General features: G+C 41.1%; 1 protein-coding gene across 4 annotated transcripts in view; it reads left to right on the top strand.

Moving 5' to 3' along the window:
• Window positions 1-8,281: 8,281 nt before the first annotated feature.
• Window positions 8,282-19,180, top strand: part of MME (membrane metalloendopeptidase) — a 97,402-nt gene continuing 86,503 nt past the window's right edge. The window contains exons 1-3 of one of the 4 annotated variants that reach the window (XM_059391703.1): window positions 8,282-8,740; window positions 13,323-13,489; window positions 14,226-14,261. In XM_059391703.1, the coding sequence (XP_059247686.1) occupies window positions 13,333-13,489; window positions 14,226-14,261 (193 nt within the window). In that variant the 5' untranslated portion in view covers window positions 8,282-8,740; window positions 13,323-13,332. Of the gene's footprint in view, window positions 8,741-8,898; window positions 9,014-9,127; window positions 9,280-12,968; window positions 12,991-13,322; window positions 13,490-14,225; window positions 14,262-19,180 lie in introns of those variants that run through there. The other 3 variants (XM_059391705.1, XM_059391704.1, XM_059391706.1) reach the window with 3 other exon arrangements.

Raw genomic sequence — 19,180 nt, 5'->3', positions numbered from 1 at the left:
ACAACCTTCCCCAGGTATGTAATCTTAAACCAGTCAATCTGGTTTAAGCAGTCATGAAGTAATCCACCTGATAGATCCTTCCAGTCCCCAAAGGAAGATGTCATAACCCACTCTTCCATTGTCCCTGCCCCCTTTGCCTATAAAGATATCCCATTTTGTACTGCTCTTTGAAGCTCCTCTTCCTTTGCTAGCTGGGATGCTGCCTGATTCATGACTCATCTAATAAAGCCAGTTAGATCTTCAACTTTCCACAGTTGACTTTTTAAAAACAGATTTGGTGGCAGCAGTGGCAAACATCAGAGCAAACTCCCGATAGCTTCAGAGACAACAAGAAAAACAGGAGTGGTAACCTGAGAGCCCTTTGAGTTCAGTTTTTCTAACCATTTCTGTGGTTTCTGAGGCCCGTGGGTAAGTTCCTTTCAGTTCTGGGCTCCACTCTCTTTATGTGAAACTACCTATCTGATTAACTTTCCAGTTAGTTCCCTATTTGACTAGAAACCCCAACCCTTGATTCTGTCCCCAGATTCTACATTGGGAACTACTGGTGGCTTAGTTGGCAGTTCTACATTTGTTTGGAATCCTGCCCCAGATGCCATATTGGGAACTGCTAGTGGCAGCTAGATTTCCCCATTTGTTTGCAATCAGTCTGAAATCCCCATTCTTTGGGGTCCATTGGTTCAGTCCCCTCCCCAACCCCTAGATTCCACATTGGGGAATCCTGGTAGTTGGACTGCGTTCAACTTAAACACTGGACTGGGTCCAACTTAAGAACTGGACTGGATCTGTGATCAGATTGGGTCCACTAAGTAAAGGCTAGTGTTCATGGGACTCTTGGAAGATAAAAAGGCACAAATTTGATGGGCATGGATTGAGCACTTAAAAGCTGTTAAAGTGGTTGCTCCTTAACGCTAAAGACTCCCAGGTTAGGATAAGCGGTCCCAGGACAGGTTAGAGTGACCCTAGGTCATCTGCCAACCTTAAGAAAATCTCTGAGCAATGAGGCTTATTCTGAAACACCACCCAATCTCCATCCCAGTGGCACATCCTTATTAACGTTAGTTTGGCTCCAAGAGATCCAAAGGCTTAGCCAAAGAAGAATGGAAGTCATATAGTCTAAGGAGGTTAAGCGTGCCACCTTCCAGCACACCTGCTTATTTGATGTTTAATTGCTGTGGTCCTGGAACTTAGAAATATCTACAATAATGACAGAATCTTGCCAAAAAACCTTTTGTCTCCTGAGAACATAGTAACTTGTCAGGTTGGGATTTCCAAAATATGGCTGGACAAAAGTAGGGGTTTAATTCCATTTGTGGTCAGGGTCCTACAAACTTGTGGCCAGCCCTCAGGGAGGGACATTACATTGGCCATTATGAGAAGTGTTCCCATTAGATAAGATCATTTAAGAAGCGCACTTAAAAATAGTGTTCCCAAATTAAACAAACAGAATGAGATACCTATTTTAATTGGTATGCAGAAGGCTTCAAAAGGCTTCGAGATTCCAAAATAGCTGCGTTGAAAAAAAAAAAAAATCACCCACACAAAAATGACACAAGAAGTACCTAAAACGAAAGACGGACTTCACTCCTTCTGCTCCCCTCCTTCCTCCTGTATAGCACTCTCTCTATCATTTATCCTCTAAGTCGTCCTTCCACTCTAAAGAGACTCTAAGTCTATAAACGGAAGTTCACCAAGTCAGAGGTCTCACGGATGCCCCTGCGCGTACTGTCAAAGGAAGACCTCCATACGGACCCCTCCCCGAGCTGATGATACTCTTTCGAATTATCCAGTAAACTGCTACGTTATCCCCTTAAACAGCTCAGGAAAACTAAAATTAAATTAAAGAAAACCTTGCCAAATTCTGGTAGATACCAGAGCTACACCCTCTGCTTTAAACCCCACATGTAGCCTGCAGATGAAATCCTAGGAAAACTGGCAGAAGCCCGCTAAGGGTGAGGATTCTCACCAGAGTTAGCTCTCCCCCATCACTATCACTACCTGAAAAAGAGAAAAATAAAATAGCTTTTGCACTCAATTTGTGGATGTTTCTGAAGTCCAAGGTGCTGTTTAGTACTGCCAGAAATACTTACTGTTTCCCAGCTGAAACTGAAGGATATTTAAAACGATTTTTTTGATGGCACACCTGGGTGGCTCAGTCGGTTAAGCCAATGCCTTCTGCTCAGGTTATGATCCCAGGGTCCTGGGAAGGAGTCCCCCATCAGGCTCCGTGCTCTGCAGGGAGTCTGCTTCTCTCTCTGCCTCTGCCTGCTTGTGTGCACTCTCTCTCTCTCTGACAAATAAGTAAATAAAATTTAAAAAAACAAACAAACAACGATTTTTTTGAATTGTTGATCAAACTAGAAGTTGTTATTCAGAACCTGATAGGATTTTTTTTTGTTTGGTCTTCTCCCCTAAGCTAAACTAACTCTAACCTTCTTATTTAGGCCATCTCCTTGAAACACGAACTTCAGGGAGGTAATTCTCAACAGAAAAAAAAGGGAAAGAGGCCTTAAGATACAAACTGCTGTAGAAACTCCCTCTCCCAAAATTTAGCCCACAGCTTCCATAAGATTAATTATCAAGGACAAGTGGGTATTCTCCAATTCTTGGGTGAAATGATCAAAGCATTTCTATTAGACACGTTGTTAGTATTGTTATTCAGATCTTCTATGTCCTTTCTGATTTGTGCATGTGATTTATCAAATATTGAGAAAAGAATATTAAAATCATCCTTATCATGGTGAATAACTAGTTTTAATTTGTAGTTCTGTAATTTTTGTTTTTTTTTTAAATGCATGCTCCCCGATGTAATCAAGTTTAGAGTTGTACTACCCTACTCAACTGATTATTCTTTTTTGGGGGGGGTCAAATTTAAGTCTATTTTGTCTGATTACAATATTTCTACACTAGTTCTCATTTGGTTAATATTTGTTTGATGTATCTTTACCCATCATTTTGCTTTTAACCATTCTATAGTCTTAGGTTTCTTATTTTTTTTTTTTTTTAAGATTTCATTTATTTATTTGAGAGAGAAAGAGAGCACGAGAGGAGAGAGGTCAGTGGGAGAACCAGACTCCCTGCTGAGCTGGGAACCCGTTGTGGGACTCCATCCCAGGATTCCAGGATCATGACCTGAGCCGAAGGCAGACGCTTAACCAACTGAGCCACCCAGGCACCCCTTTAGGTATCTCTTTCTTTTTGATGGCTGAGTAATTTTCCATTATATACATATATCACATCTTCTTTATTCATTAATCATTCGATGGACATTTGGGTTCTTTTCATATTGGGATAATGCTGCTTTAAACATTGGGGTGCATAAATCCCTTTGAATTAGTATTTTTTGTAGTCTTCAGGTAAATACCTAGTAGTGCAATGGCTGAATTAGAGGGTAGTTCTATTTTTAACTTTTTGAGGAAAAACTCCATACTTTTTCCCAGAGTATGGCTCTGCATCAGTTTTCATTCCCCCAACAGCGCACTATTGTTCCTTTTTCTCCTCATCCTCGCCAACACCTGTAGTTTCTTGTGTTGTTGATTTTAGCCATTCTGACAGGTCTGAGGTGATATCTCACCATAGAGTTTTTTTTCCTTTTTTTTAAATTTAAATTCAATTAATTAACATATAATGTATTATTTGTTTCAGGGGTACAGCTCTGTGATTCACCAGTCTTATATAATACTCAATGCTCATTACAACACATACCCTGCCCACTGTCCATCACCCAGTTCCCCTGTATGGCTCTCTGGTTTCATCTTGTTTCATTTTCTCTCTCTTCCCCTATGATCCTATGCTTTGTTTCTCAAATTCCACATATCAGTGAGGCCATATGATAATTGTCTTTCTCTGATTGACTTACTTCACATAGCATAACACCCTCTAGTTCCATCCATGTCATTGCAATTGCCAAGATTTCATTTTTGATGGCTGCATAGTATTCCTGTGTGTGTGTGTGTGTGTGTGTGTGTGTGTGTGTGTGTGTGCATACTATACCTTCTTTATCCATTCATCTGTCAATGGACATCTGGGCTCTTTCCATAGTGTGGCTATTGTGGACATTGCTGCTACAAACACTGGGGTGCAAGTGCCCCTTCAGATCACTACCTTTGTATCTTTGGGAGCAAATACCCCAAGAGGGAGCTCTCCTACACTCTTGGTGGGAATGCAAGCTGGTGCAGCCACTCTGGAAAACAATTATGGAGGTTCCTCAAAAAGTTGAAAATAGAGTTCCCTTTGACCCAGCAATTGCATTACTGGGTATTTATTTCATTGTAGTTTTGATTTGTATTTCCCTGATCATCATCAGGGATGCTGAGCATCTTTTCATGTGTCTGTTGGCCATCTGTGTGCCCAGATATTTTGTTAGTCAAATGTTTGCTTAGATTTATCTATGTTGCTACTATATTCTTTGCTTACCACTCCTTCTTTAATATCTGATCTATCTAGTATTAACTCAGGCAGGCTGAGTCGACAAACCCGGGGGAGGGTCCCACAGGACCTATCAAGAAGGTTCTCGACTTCACACAGAATAGAAATCAAATGTGCACCCGAGAAAGTGAAAACAGTTTACTGAATAGGGTGACTGCCAGAGAATAGCAGATGGAACATCCCGGAGACTCAGAAAGGAAAAGAGAATGAATCTCATCACTGCTTGGGACTAGGGGTTTATATTGGAAAAGAGTCTAGGGTACATAGGAATCTGTGGTTGGCTCCCATCAAAGGTGAGTGTCAGGTGAACAGTAGGTGTCATTCCATGAATTACCGAAGATAGGGGTATTGATGCCGCGCGAGCTGAGATTTGTTTGGAAAATGTTTGGGATCTGGCTCCTCTTAGGTGTTATCAGGTGTTTGGGGCCTAGGACAAAATTCAGAGAACGGTTCACATTCTTGCTTCCCCCTTGAAGTGGGAATACAGCTTCTTTGCCTGATTCAGAGGCAAAATATGGAACATGAGTAAATGGGGCCTGGTAGACCAACAGCAGAGACGGATGGGGCCGTTCTAAAATGCAGACCCTTCAGCTTCCCTACTTCAGTATCATTTTGTTTTATAAACTCATTCTCAGTAAGTTCCTTTAGAGAAGTTAAGTAATAATAATTCTCTCAGTTTTTGTTTGGCATAGACTCACATAAAGCCACTTTATTATAGATTTTTAACTTGGGAATTTTCAAGCCACATAATTAGTTTAAATCCTAGCCCTACTGTCCGTCTGAAGTCTGGTTATGAATTTGCACCAGAAGTTTTGGGCCTAAATACACCTACCTAAGTCAAGCTGCAAAAAGCAAACATTTATGTTTGGCGTGGGGAGGCAAGGGAGGAAGTGGGAATGGAGTTTGAGTTCTGTTTTTTCTGTTTTCTAGTTCACCTTTGCACTACCGATGTTTCTTTTCAGTGGGCTCAGCTTTATGTAGGAGTTCTAACCTGACTTTTCACCCGCTCCCTACGAAGTCCCTGGCACTTCTAAGTCCTGTTAATACTGCAGCTCTAGGTTTGGTGAGGCCTACAGAGGTAGGTTGATGCCCCCGGGCAGGGCCATTTTTAGTGCTTATAAGCCGTGCTGAATTCCTGGCTGAATTCTATGATTTTGGCTTTTCCTTCACTTTCTTGCTGGCTCAGTGGTGCATTTAGAGGGCCTTTAAAAGAAAGACTTTTATCAAGCATTTGTAAGTGTTGCATATAAGATCAGCTTTTAAGGATCTATTCTGCAACTTGCCTGAACCAAAGCATTCCATGCTTAATAACTTAGGCATGGTAGCTGGGCTGACTTTTTTCTCCTCCATTTTTATAACCCCCCAAATTGAATGATCTTGAACAACCTCTGTAAATCTCAGTTTTCTGAGTTTCATCAAACCTGGGGGCTTTTCATTAGATTCCTTACAAGAGAAATCTTCTCAGACTTGTATAACCTCCTTCTGGGAAGGGATTTAGCATATTTGATAAAACCCTTAAATTTCTGGTAAACTTTAATGAGATTAGATTTCTTGTGGGAAACACAACTTGACTATCAGCTGAAAGACAGTCTAAAGATAACTAACCATGCCATCTTTCCTTTGCTGTGTACTCTGTAACCACTCTTTTTTTCTTGTAAAATATTCTTACCAAGAGTGGATCTTTGAATTGGCTTCCTATAGGGTTTTTCTTCGAGCCACAAGACAGGACTAAAACTATGATATATGATATATGCTATAACAGAACAGTCTGAAAAGTTCTCATTAACAAATCTTTAATTTTTAAAAGAATTTAAGTGAATCACCTTTATTTCCAACTTTCAGCTATAAGCTTAGAGGCACTATACACAAATCAGACTGCCTTATTTTCTACTGGTAATAAGATATTCATGAACTACAAGGATATTCTATTACTTTACAAAAGAACTTTTCCTGTTTAAAATTTTTGTGCAAATTGGAAAACAAAATGTAGCCTGAAAAGTTTAAATAGACATCTTAAGATCGGGCATGAGTTCGACTTGCATTTCCTGTTGATATGCAAATTTAGGGATTATTCTGGCCATGGCACCCCCCAACATTCATTATTATGTTAATCAGAAGAAATGTATTACATTTTTAATACATGGGGATCCCTATGAAGGAACTGAGGACTGGCTACCTGGGAAAAAAAAAAGAGAGGACTTTTTTGAACTCCTTTTAGTTCACTGTTGATTATGTAAGGTTGAAATAACATTTTGGTAATTATACTGAACAGTAATAAAAATTAAGCACTGGAGTGTTAGAAGATCTAGGTTTTCACACAGTGAATTTTAGTAGCTCACCTATCTATGCTTCAGGACTTTCTGTATAATGAGGATATCAGTAACTCAGCATTTGAATCAAAATAAACAAGGTTTAGGGGTACGTGGCTGGCTCAGTGGGTAGAACACGGAACTCTTGATCTTGGGATTTGTAAATTCAAGCCCCACATTGGGTATAGAGATTACTTAAAAATAAAATCTTAAAAAAAAAAAAAAAAAAAGAGGGGCATCTGGGTGACTCAGTAGGTTAAGCCTCTGCCTTCAGCTCGGGTCATGATCTCAGGGTCCTCGGATTGAGCCCCGTATTGGGCTCTCTGCTCAGCAGGGAGCCTGCTTCCCCCTTTCTCTCCCTGCTTCTCTGTCTACTTGTGATCTCTGCCTGTCAAATAAATAACTAAAATCTTAAAAAAAAAAAAAAAAAAAAAAGAATGAACTGGGTTCACATTTCCAGTTGAAACAGTTCTAGATGGTTTTTACTTAGCCAAGCTCCTTATGCTCATTTGTAGGTCAATTGTATCTGTATTTTAGGATTGCATGTGGATTAAGTGGCATCTAACACGTGCACCAAGAAAGAGTAAAGCATAGAGATCCGCTTTCAAGAGTACTCTTGAAGCCTATATATTAGATTAACCTATATTAATCCAATTATTTAATGATTGTTTTAACTTTTTGAAAAAATGTCTCTCCATTGTATTCCATTTACTATTATCAAGTACCGCTTTTTCTCCCTGCCTTTCAGCTCTACCACGTAAAAAATGTAAAATCTGACAGTCGCTTGATGTTAAAAACAGATAATTGCAAGTTCACGAAAAGTCACCTGTATTTCAGTAGGACCTTCCCAGGGGTGTGTGTGTGTGTGTGTGTGTGTTTCTCTGTGTTTGCAATTAGACATGATTCGAAAAAGGAAAGAGATCACTGTTAAAGCTACTCATACGTGTTTGGCATTGAATAACTGAACTAAAAATCACGTAAGCACAACAACAAAACCAATAGGGGAGGTCTAGTTCTTCTGAGCTCTTGACACTTAAAACTGCTAAAGGCAGCTTTTATAAAGGAATCGCCTCTGTGCAAAAAGTATTCTCTTTTTCTTAAAACTTCCTTGAGAAGGAATTGCATGTCTTACATGAAAATGGTGTGCTGCTTGACTCCACTAAAATGACAAGGGTCCAGACACATAACTAATTTTAGTAGGTAGAGCAGACACATTGTAGCCCATTTTTCCTTACTCTCCCACTCCCCATCCCCAAGCCTTCAGATATATACATCACTGGATTCCCAAGAGTCAGGAGGTGGGAGTGGGGGGTTTCAGTACATAATATAGCTCTTGACATCATTTTGGGCTGACAAAGAAAGAAAGAAAGAAAGAAAGAAAGAAAGAAAGAGAAGGAAAAGGAGAGATAGCAAATAGAGAAGGAGAAAGAAGAAGGAAAAGGGAGAGGGGGGTAACGAAAGAAAGGGAAGAAAGAAAAAACAAAAAACAAAAAAGAGGAAGGGAGAGAACCTAAAAAATGAGAAAGGAAGGAAGCTTGGATAAGAGGCAGGAGAAGGAGCGAGAAAGATGAGCGAAAGAAGACTGCGTGCGAGAACCGAATCATTTTTGTCTCAGGTTGACTAGGGAGAGCAACAGAACCTTCATCAGCACTACACAATCTCGTAGAGGCAATGTATTGTTTTCTTGAAAGCCCCGAAGCTGAGCAATTCCAAGAATATTTGGCAAAGCCCTTTTGGGAAGGGTGAGGTGTGTGTGGGGGGGTGCTTTCTCGCACACTCGCACGCCCGCCCCCCACACAAGATGTGAGAGGGTTCGGGAGACCTAGCGGAAACCTTCAGGTCACCCAGAGAACTGCTCCTCTCGCTCGTCCTGCGGCGGTGAGGCGGAGGGGGGGTGAGAGCGCCGAGACGCGCGGGGCGCGGAGATGTGCAAGTGGCGAAGCTGGACCGAGCGCAGGCGGGAGCAGCCGCCCAACTCCCGGCGCAGGATCTGCTGAGAGGCCACGGTGAGTCTCTCCGGGCGCGGGTCCGAGGGATGCCCGGTTCCCCCTCGCTCCCCCGGGCCCCGGCCGCCGCGGGGCCCGGAACCTCCCGGGAGTCCGGCCTTGGCTCGGCGCCGGCGCCGCCGCCCGCAGTCCGGAGCCCGCGCCGCTCGGGGCGCGCTGGGGCGGACGCACGGACCGACCGGCGCTCGGCGGGGCTCCCCACGCCCGGCCCCGCGCGCTCATTGGTCGGGATGTGTCTGCTCAGCCGCCTCCAACTTCTCCCGAATCCCACTGGTGAGTCCCGGGAGAGCGAGCCAGCACCTGGGAGCTGGGGAGAAGGGTCCGAAGGGCGCGAGAGCGCGCGGGTGGTGGGAGCCGGCGGGACGGGCACGGGGCGGGCCGGGCACGGGGCGGGTACAGCCGACCCAGGGGAGCGGCTGCCCGGGAGGCGCGCGGAGCAGGGTCGGAGGCTCGGGTCGGGTGCCACCGAGCGCCCGGGACCCTGCGGCGTGGGCGAGGGAGGCGTGCCCTGGGAAGGAGCCGCAACTAGGACCTGAAGAGTGAGGCAAAGGGGCAAAGAGGGTGACCTGGGAGGAGGGCTCTGCGAGTGATGTCGGGGCGACTCCTCAGGTTCCTTGCCGTAGCTCCCTGCAGCCTCTGCCTCCGGGGGTTGTGTTCGCTCGTCGAGATCAGCGCTGCCGAATTGCAGGGGGACGGATTTGGGGGCTAGGAATTTGCCATTCGGCTGCAGAGACACTGATTTCTTTTTCTTCTTCTTTTTCTTTTTTCTTTCTTCTCCCCCCCGCCCCCCCTTTAAGGGAAGGTTTGTTTTCTGTGGGATTCTCTTCTCATTTGTAACTCACTTTTCTATTTTTACTTTTCCTAACCTGAAGATCTCTCGTTATCCTACCTCTTCATCTTGCCTTACATAATTTATGCTGATAGCGTGCTTGTGTCCGCGAGGGTTGGTGGGCGGGAGCAGAGGGGAGTTCTTTTGTAGATGAAAGTTTCCTCACCTGATCGGTCTCTTGCTATTTGTATTTGAAAACGAGGATAATTGCAGCCAAACATTCCTCTTTAGCCACTTGATCGAGCCTGTTCCTCCCCTATAGGTGATGCAAATGGTAATTTTATTAAACTGAAAAGTAGTTAACCTGACTTGCGGTGTCAGCGTTTAGAACCTGCTAATCGGCAGATCGGCTTGGAAAGCTTGCAGCGTCTTCACTCTTGCGTTCTTTCTGGGTTCCAGCGCAGACAGAAATTTGTCCGAGACTTTCTTGAACTCCAAGCTGTGACTTCTTTTGAATAGCTACACTGCATATGGGAGTGATGTGCTTGGTACTTGGTGTCCGGAACTCCGTACCCCGGGCCCTGGGAACACCTACGAATTAATGTCCTGGCAAAAAAAGGAAATGATTTCTCTTGAGCCTGCTCAGCTTCTGCAGCCACAGCCTAAATATGGAACCTGTTTCTACTGCTTCCTGTGCCTCAGTTTCCATCATACAAACTGTTTCAGTAGTGTACCCTCAGGGGCTTGCAGAAATGCTAGCGTGGTAAAGTGCTGTGAAGAGGAAAATCACTTTGGTTTATAGGCTTCCCTTTAACAAAACTATTATCCTGTAGGGTCTTTGATTGGACTCTGTCATGAAGTGATGCCTGTTCTCAATTGATAAAGGAATTGCTGTGTTATATTGCTTTGAAATACAGTTTCTACTTAAGCAAAATAATCATTTATTCTTTGGGGGATGTTATTAAACTGAAGTTCACAGATTTCTTTTTGGGTTAGATCTCCTAGATCTCTATGCTTTCCTGGAGATGTGTCTACTTTTTGGTTTAAGTTTTTCTGACCATATCACTACATTGAGATGCAGTGTTTTAAACGTGTTAGGTATTTTTTGGCATATCCTACTTTATATGGAACTGTGTCAACTTTATACATTTTTTTTTGTATTCTTTTGTGCAATTGACCCCTAAAATGCAGTTGGGTGTGGTTGAGGTGGCTCTTCTGTGACTGGGAGTTGGTGATATCTTCCATCCTGTGTTTGAGATTCTGACCCCTGTTTTCTTACAAGAAAATAGTGAGTCCACCACAGATATCTGAACATGAGTGACAAGGTTAACTAGGCAGTTACACTGGCCTCATTTCTGTTTTTGCTCAGTGCTGTTCAGAAGTGTTACTTAGGAGCAAAAAACACGTCGCAGAGCGTTTACAAGGGTGGCAGATGGAGAGTTTGCAGGTGATTCAAAGATGATACCTTTTTGATGCCAGTAAAAGGACTAGCAGTTTTGGTCACTGCCTCTATTTCCCTATAACAGTTTCTGTGGGCTTAGGTGTACAACCATTGGGAGCCCAGCTGCCTCTTACCCCAATCTCCATGGTAAGGAGGAGATGTGAAGAAAAAGTCACACAGCAGGGAGAAAGACAGACATGCCTACCTACTAGTTTTCTTGCTAGTTGGAAGCCTGGTGGTGCCAAAGAGCAGCTTTAATTTAACCCTGTGGCTGCCCTTGTTCGTAGCCCTAGAGAAACTGATTATTGTTTCTAAGAACCAAACGGAGAAGTGGATCGTATTATTTGAGAAATACTCTTCCGTAGATTGTCTCTGAAATACTAGAACAGGAAGATACATGCTCCAGAAAGGGAAATGTGATTAGTATTCAGATGCTCTTTGGGTTGCTCTTGAATTCTTCTGGGGAAACTGGGAAAATTATTCTTTTTATTATGAATCTCTCTGTATGGTGTCCAAGTACTAAATTTGGTCCCATCTTTTCTTTCCCCAGTCACCATCCCTATTAAAACTCCAAGGACCACGATCAATGCAATTCCATATCATAACCCCAGGCTCTGTGAGACTAAGCCAACATGAGTTACATAACCATTAAGTAAGACATTTTAACATTCAGGTACATTACATTCCACTCTTATTGAGCAGACACAGTTTTCATGATCTAATAAAATATTTTTATTTGATAGTCTGTCCTTGGTTATAGCCTCGTGTAATCAAGAGAACAGCATGCTTAAGACTTTGTATCCAGAACTCTAAAGTCCATTTGTTGTTCACTTATTAATAACTCACTGGAGAGATTAAATTCCTAGTTATCAGCGAGATCTTCCAGGCCACACTTCAAATATAGACTCCATTTCAACTTTATCCTGTGCCTCAGTTTCCACAAAACACACTCACAGGAGATTGTGGGTATTCAACAAAGCTCTTTAACTCTAGGGGTATTTCTGAGCAGTCACTTCATCTAGGAACTAAATTATATGCTTAATTTGTATCAAACTATAAACAGCTAGTCTGTCAGTTTATGATGCTCTTTTCTACAGTCATGCAGAAAAATTGAAGTCTGGGCTTTGGTGGATGGTCAGTAAAAAAATCACAAGGCCTCTAAGAGAAACATAATGAAATTTAGTATTTCGGCTTACATGCCTTTGATTTTCCTTCCCCCCTCTCTCAAAACTTCTGGCACTAAGATCTAAAATAGCTTTTATTGTTTGATGATATATTTCTATTTCAAGCAGTGACCAAATGTGTTGTATGTAAAGGACATTTACTAGTTGTGTAGTTGGACAAATTACCTGAATTTTCTGTGCTTCAGTTTCCTAAGTACAAAATTGGAATATTAGTGGCCACCTTACAAAGATGAAATCAGTTAGTATAAAGCACTAAGAACTGACACATGGGACGTACTCAATAAATGTCAGCTCTTAGTAGAAGTATTCATATTAATTTAAATACAAATTAAATAAGTATCTTAAATAAATACAATTAAATTAATTAATTTAAATACAAATTAAATAATACTTAATTAAATAAGTAGAATTTTTTAAAATTATATATATTTTTTTCTTCTTCCATCGCATAAAGAAACATTGATTAAGGGTAACATCTTTCATCCCTGAGTGTAAACCGCTGACTTTGGGCTTAACAAGTAACCATTTTCAGAATGTTGCCTAACCAGTTAATAGATACCCACATCAGCAGTAGCTATAATTTTGAACTGTAAAATAAAAGTTGTTTTTAAGACTAAAAATTAACTCTCACAAGTGTTTGTTCCTTTTTTGTTTTTATCTGTATTCATGTTTCAAATTATTGCTTAGTCAAAACCTCAAAGTATTAGTCATTGATTTCCATGCTTATAAAGAAGCCACTGGCGCAAGATACAAAATTCACCTTTGATGTTGTCCAAAGTTCAAAAGGGTGAGTTTAAAACTTTGCTTTATGATGGTGCAGCAGTTATTTGCTTATGAACTGCCAGAGGAGTCCTATGTGAGTATTTAGCTGAGACTTCTTGTCTAATTTTGCTTGGATCATCAGTGATACATATATATATATTTAAAAAAAAGAAAAAGAAAGAGAGAAAGATGGATTGATTATGACCTGTCATGTCTGATTCATTGGCTCTGTACTCTTTGTTTTCAGAATCAAAATTCTGACTTTCAACAACAATTTATTTCTATTTAAAATGAATTAACTCTTTACTTTTATTTAGCCACATTAAGCCTATGGAAAATTGTATATACATTTCCTCTTCTTTTTCTCTATTTATTTATTTGTTATTAGTGGTATTCAAAGACCTTTTTCTTTTTTTTTATTTACAGATTTTAGGTGATGGGCAGATCAGAAAGTCAGATGGATATAACGGATATCAGTACTCCAAGGCCAAAGAAACAACGATGGACCTCCCTGGAGATCAGTCTCTCGGTCCTTGTCCTGCTCCTTACTGTCATTGCTGCAACGATGATCGCACTCTATGCAACCTATGATGGTGAGTTACTACCACACTTGTGTGCACATACCTGCACACAAGAGTGGGGTCTTCATCTGATGCTTTTTTCATCTGCCAAATGAATGTGTTAAAGAGAGGGATGCTGAAGGATGGTGGTCTAAAGATTCCTTTATAAAATGTCACATCGCTATGTCTAAACAATGAACTCGGACTAAAGTACAATGTCTGTCATGTTTGAGCTAAGTTATTAATTGCCGAGTATATTTAGTGTACTCATGCTTATGTTAGAAGGATTCTAATGTGTAATTTTATTTAATTAAGGTGTGCACAATTTTATGGCCAACTTCAATTAGTGCAATTTGTTGTGTCAATGAAAATGTAAAGGAGCTCACAGGGATCTAAGAGGTCTAATTTGAGTCTTAGAAGTTTTTCACAATAAGGGTTAGAAAAGATTGGTTCCTTAATAGGAAGAAAAAAAAGATTATCAGACTAAAAGGGCTGATTATTTCAATCTGATAGACCTAGGTCTTAGTGGGTAGAGATGATACAATTAATGCACTGTTTTCATCATTATCAAAATTTTAAATTTAGGATTTGCCAATTTTATTTCTGTATATTTATTTCTAGCTATTGACAATGATATAAATACTCGGGTTTCTTAGCTCTTGCTTGATGGAATTGATTATTTAGTTGGCAGTTTTTAAGAGAACAGAAGGTAGTGAGAAATTAGAAAACCATATTGGAAATATTTATGCATGTTTCCTTCTTTTTCTAGATGGTATTTGTAAGTCATCAGACTGCATAAAATCAGGTAAGAAGATGGCTTTTAAATTTAAAAGTTTTGCAAATAATGGATGGCATTTAAAAATCAAATGCTAATAGGCAAGCATCCCTACATTTTCCTTGTTTATACTTTTATTCCTTATACCTCATTTATTTATAGTCAAGGAGAATCTAAATATAAGTAGTAGATTAATTAGCTAGTTTATTCCAAAAAAGAACTTACTTTTTTCATACCTGGAGTGTTTGGTAGGATGATAGAGAACTATATCTCTAGCTTAATGGAGCTTGCCCCGTGGTTGGAGAAAGAAAATCAACCCATTGAACTGGTGAGCGTGGCCGTATCGTTAATGTTGATTTCTCGATGCAGGTCGTGAGCAAGTGAGAACCAAGAAGGGAGTGAAATGTAGTCTGTAAAGTCAGAGAAGGGAACAGAGAAAGCATGTGGAGTTCTGAGATAGCACATCGGTTAGACTGTGGTGCATAAAAGAAAAACATGTTGACAAGGAGAAGAAAGGTCGCAGCTGAGCACCACACCCTGGGATATGAACACGGCATTTACCTCTTGTCTCCTTTGGCAGGAGAGTCTAAACCTCCTTTCTAATGTTTACATTTCCTCCGAGAAATAACCTGTCCCAAATGATTTTGAACCATTTGCTGTTAGATGGTTTTATCTGGGTTTTTGATCTTCATTGTCCTTTGCAAAATAATGATGAGAAACTGTCTCAGGATTTTAGGTGGTAGTCTTGTGTTCTGAATATTTGCCCTTTGCTTTTCTGTATTGTTTTTTGAGATTTTCATTGCTGTAGTCGTTCTGGAACTCATGTGTGCTGGCAGGACACCTAAGATGTGGTTGCATGACTGGAGGGAGGCCTGATTGGGACATTAGCCACTGGCTGCTCAACATACTAATAGGGACTTGCCCATCCAAAGGCTTTCCCAGAAACCAAAGAAGTTTATTTATTCCCCAGGAAATGGCTGCACAGATACCCTGGCTGGGAGATGTCCAGGGTCACTGTTCCAGAGTTGGTGTGTGCTTAACTTGTCAATCTTACCTTTTGCTCCTCCTCCAAACCCTGCCCCACTTTTCTCTTTACCAGCTGCTTTTACTATAAGCTCATTACCTTCCTGTTTCGAGAACCTCCTGCTTACCTGTCACCCTCTGTCTCCTGTGAACCTCTGACTGTCTCCAAGTTTCTCTGTCCTTAATACACTTGACATGTCTTTTAAGTTTCTTAAGCTATAGATTCTTTCACACTTTCTCTCTTTCTTACTCCATTTTCTCTTTCTTTTTTATTTTGTTTTTGAAGAAATGGAGTCCTTTCACTAGGGAGGCATAGAGATCTGGGCAGATTCCCCTCGGGGTACCTACCACAATTAGCAATGTGATACCTGGAATCTGGACTCTTAGATGTGACTTACTGCTTAGGGGTGGGCCTTCAGCTTTTCAAAATAGTGTTTAGCAAACCTCCATTCATTAAGACATATTTGACATGTATCCTTTAATGGGAGGTTAGAAATCATTCCAGATGTAAAACAGTTCCAAAACTGTTCCTTGGCAGAGAAACGTATACAGTAGACATAGCGTCAGTTGCTGAATAACTCTGTTTTTATTCAGCTCTGTTTACAAACTGTTAGAATACTTCCAGGTTTATAGTTACTATTATTCCTGAGAGATGAAATGAAGATGAAACACACACTCGTGGATACAGTATTCACACTCGTGCCTGCTCACACGCCCACAGTCCCCTGCTAGTTAGTAAACCTTTTCCGCCATAGAAGATACAACTGCTATTTTTAGAAGTTGCTGCAAATTAACAAAATTCTACAGGAATTCTTGGGCAGAAGAGAGTATTAAAGAAAGGCAAAGGGCAGAGTCCAGTGGACGGAAGGGAAGAGAAAGATGGGAGGAAAAAGATGTTGAAAAGAGTATAAAGTCTCCTCTTGACAGTTCTAGATGACTTTAAAAGACTGGGGGAATTCAGACACAAGCATGGAATTCTAGAGAAGTGGAAAAGTAGGTATTTCTAGGCAAAGTGCTCACTTTCAGTGAAAGTTGGTTCTAGCTTAAATCGTTCTCCGGATGGATGAGGGTGTCAGGGCAAGTGATGAGTGTGCTGCACAGGCTCCCAGAGCCCCCACTGCCCTCAAAGAGCTGATGCGGCCCTAATTGGAAACATTGGTTATGAGGCCCAGGCTTTGACTGAAATGTCGCATTTGAGAGAAACATGCATAGACTCAGATATGACCAGACATCTTTAAAGGAGCTAAGGTTGACTTTATGAAGCCAATAAAGCTCTTGGAAGACAGCTGATACTTTGCTTATAAGATTCGTCACAGGCTAACCAGCTCTGTAAACTGAATAGGAATGACCTGATGGGACATCACCACAACAGCTCACAAGTAGACAGTGGCTGTGCCTGTTGCTCTCTGGGTCACTCAGAAGGATCACTGGACACTTTTCAATTACAACCAGGGGGTGCCTGGCTGGCTCAGTCGGTAGGGCGTGCGACTCTTGATCTCAGGGTTGTTTGAACTCCACAGTGGGCATAGAGTTGACTTAAAAAAAATTAATAAATAAATGACAAGCCAGGGGGAAAACAAAACAAAAAAACCAAACTCTTCGATCCTTTGAAGTCAATACATAGAAATCAAGTCATACTAAGGCAAAACTGAAATTTTGCAGGCCATGGATATCTTGAAGTGTATTTGGTATTAGGTATGTTAAATCTGAGCATCTGTAAATTTAAATATCTATAATAGACTCAAATGATGTTTATAACACATACCTAAAGATAATTTGTGTGTGTATGAAATGTATCAGTATGAAAGATTACACCAAACCCAAAATAAAACAAACACTACTTAACAAATAACAAGTTAAGGCAGTGTTCAAAACCCTACTATTAAAGCATGAGTAATATTATTCATCTCTTATTTACCATCTAAGATGGTCAAAAACATGGAGTTATGAGTTTACTTGTGATCTCTCAAACTTCTCCATGTGATTCTAAGTCCTGAAACTGGCTTCCTTTGTGCTGAAGCCTTACTGACTCAGAAGATTTCAAGGAATCACATGCTTTAAATCAAGGCTTCTCAGCTTCATCACTGTTGACATTTTGGCCTGGATAATTCTTTTTGGGGGAGGGGGCTGTCCCGTACATTATAGGATGTTTAGCAGCACCCCTGGCCTTTTATTCACTAGATGTCTCGTACCATTGCCCTCTCAGCCAAAAATTTGAGACAGCCAGAAATTGTCTCCAGACATTGCCATGGTCCCCTTGGGATGGTAGAGTCACCTCCGAGTAGGTTCCATTGGCTTGAAGATCTCCAGAGATATCCAGTGCTTTTCCCTTTGTGGTAGGTGGAGTAATGCCTCCCTAAAGATAGCCACTTCCTGTCCCCAGATCCTGTGAATATGTTACCTTATTTGGAAAAAAGGGACTTTGCAGATTGGATTCAGGATCTCAAAGGAGGGAGATTAACCTGAATTATTTGGGTGGCCTTGTGTAATCACAAGCATTCTTTTAAGGGGAAGGGAGCAGGAGGAGCATTAGAAACAAAGAAGGAGATAGAAGCCCAGAAGTGCAGGAAGCAGAGGTTGGAGTGAAGCAGCCATAAGCCAAAGGATGTGTGCCACCTTGAGAAGCTGGAAAGGGAAAGGAATGATTCTCTCTTACAGCATCCAGAAGGAATGCTGCATTGATACCCCTTTTTAGAACTGCAGGATAGTAAATTTGTGCTGTTTTAAGCCATTAGGTTTGTGGTAATTTGTTACAGCGGTCAGAGGGAACCAAGACATCCTCCGTAGCTACTTACTGGAAGGCTATCTCTGAAGAATTCAGACTTGCGCCCACCTACACACATGGATGTTTCCCACCAAGCTGCCTCTTCATTACTAAATTGAGGAATGTAGAGGCGCCTGGGTGGCTCAATGGGTTAAACCTCTGCCTTCGGCTCAGGTCATAGTCTCAGGGTCCTGGGATCAACCCCTGCATCAGGCTCTCTGCTAAGCAGGGAGCCTGCTTCCCCCTCTCCCTCTGCCTGCCTCTCTGCCTACTTGTGATTTCTCTCTCTGTCAAATAAATTAATAAAATCTTTAAAAAATAAAAAAAAAATAAATTGAGGAATGTATTATAGAGATGTAGGGAAGGAATGTTATGTTACATGGATTTGTAGAGGAATATAATAATAGAATACAGACGAATAATACTAGAATATAATACAATAAAATAATAATAACTACCACTGATTATTTATGTGTCTAGCACTACTGTAAGCGGTTTTTACATATTAACACCCTTGATTCTCATAATGACCCTGGGAGATAGGTACCATTACATCTTATTTTTACAGATGATTGAACCTGGGCTAGGATTCTAACCCAGGCACCTGGTTCCAGAACTCATACTCATGACCAATTCTTCATGTTGTCTCAAAGGAGACTAGGAGTCTCTCCAACATTTAATACCCTATGTCTGTACATATGAAAGCAGATTGCCTCCTCTCCTGCTAGAACCTAATGCTCAGAGGCATAAGAAGACTCTCTGAGCGTTGAAATAATTAAATCCACACTGAGAAGGAGGAGAATAAATAAATCTCTCTTCAATCCAGAAACCAACTATTTTACTGAGAACATTGAACATCTTCATCAGTGATTTTTAGCACAGCAAATACAACCTGGAATTGAGGGGTCTAAAGAAGCAAATATTAACAGTGTTGTCTTAGACTCTCCAGGGGATAGAGAAGCTAAGTTAAGATACATGAGCAATATGATGCACAAGAGAGAGAAAAAGACTGTCCGTACAGTTGTGTAGGTTGTATGCTGCATAATTATGGTAGACCCGAGAGATTGGTTCACAGAGCATGGAGACCTGGATGAAACCTCTCAGAATTGTTCATTTCCTTTCCTCTTTAATTCTCTACTCACCAGGCAAATTTTTTTTTTTC

Source organism: Mustela nigripes, chromosome 2, assembly GCF_022355385.1.
Source record: "Mustela nigripes isolate SB6536 chromosome 2, MUSNIG.SB6536, whole genome shotgun sequence".
Taxonomy (NCBI): Eukaryota; Metazoa; Chordata; class Mammalia; order Carnivora; family Mustelidae; genus Mustela; species Mustela nigripes.
Note: the sequence above shows the minus strand (reverse complement) of the source record. Positions and strands in the feature narration are given on the sequence as shown.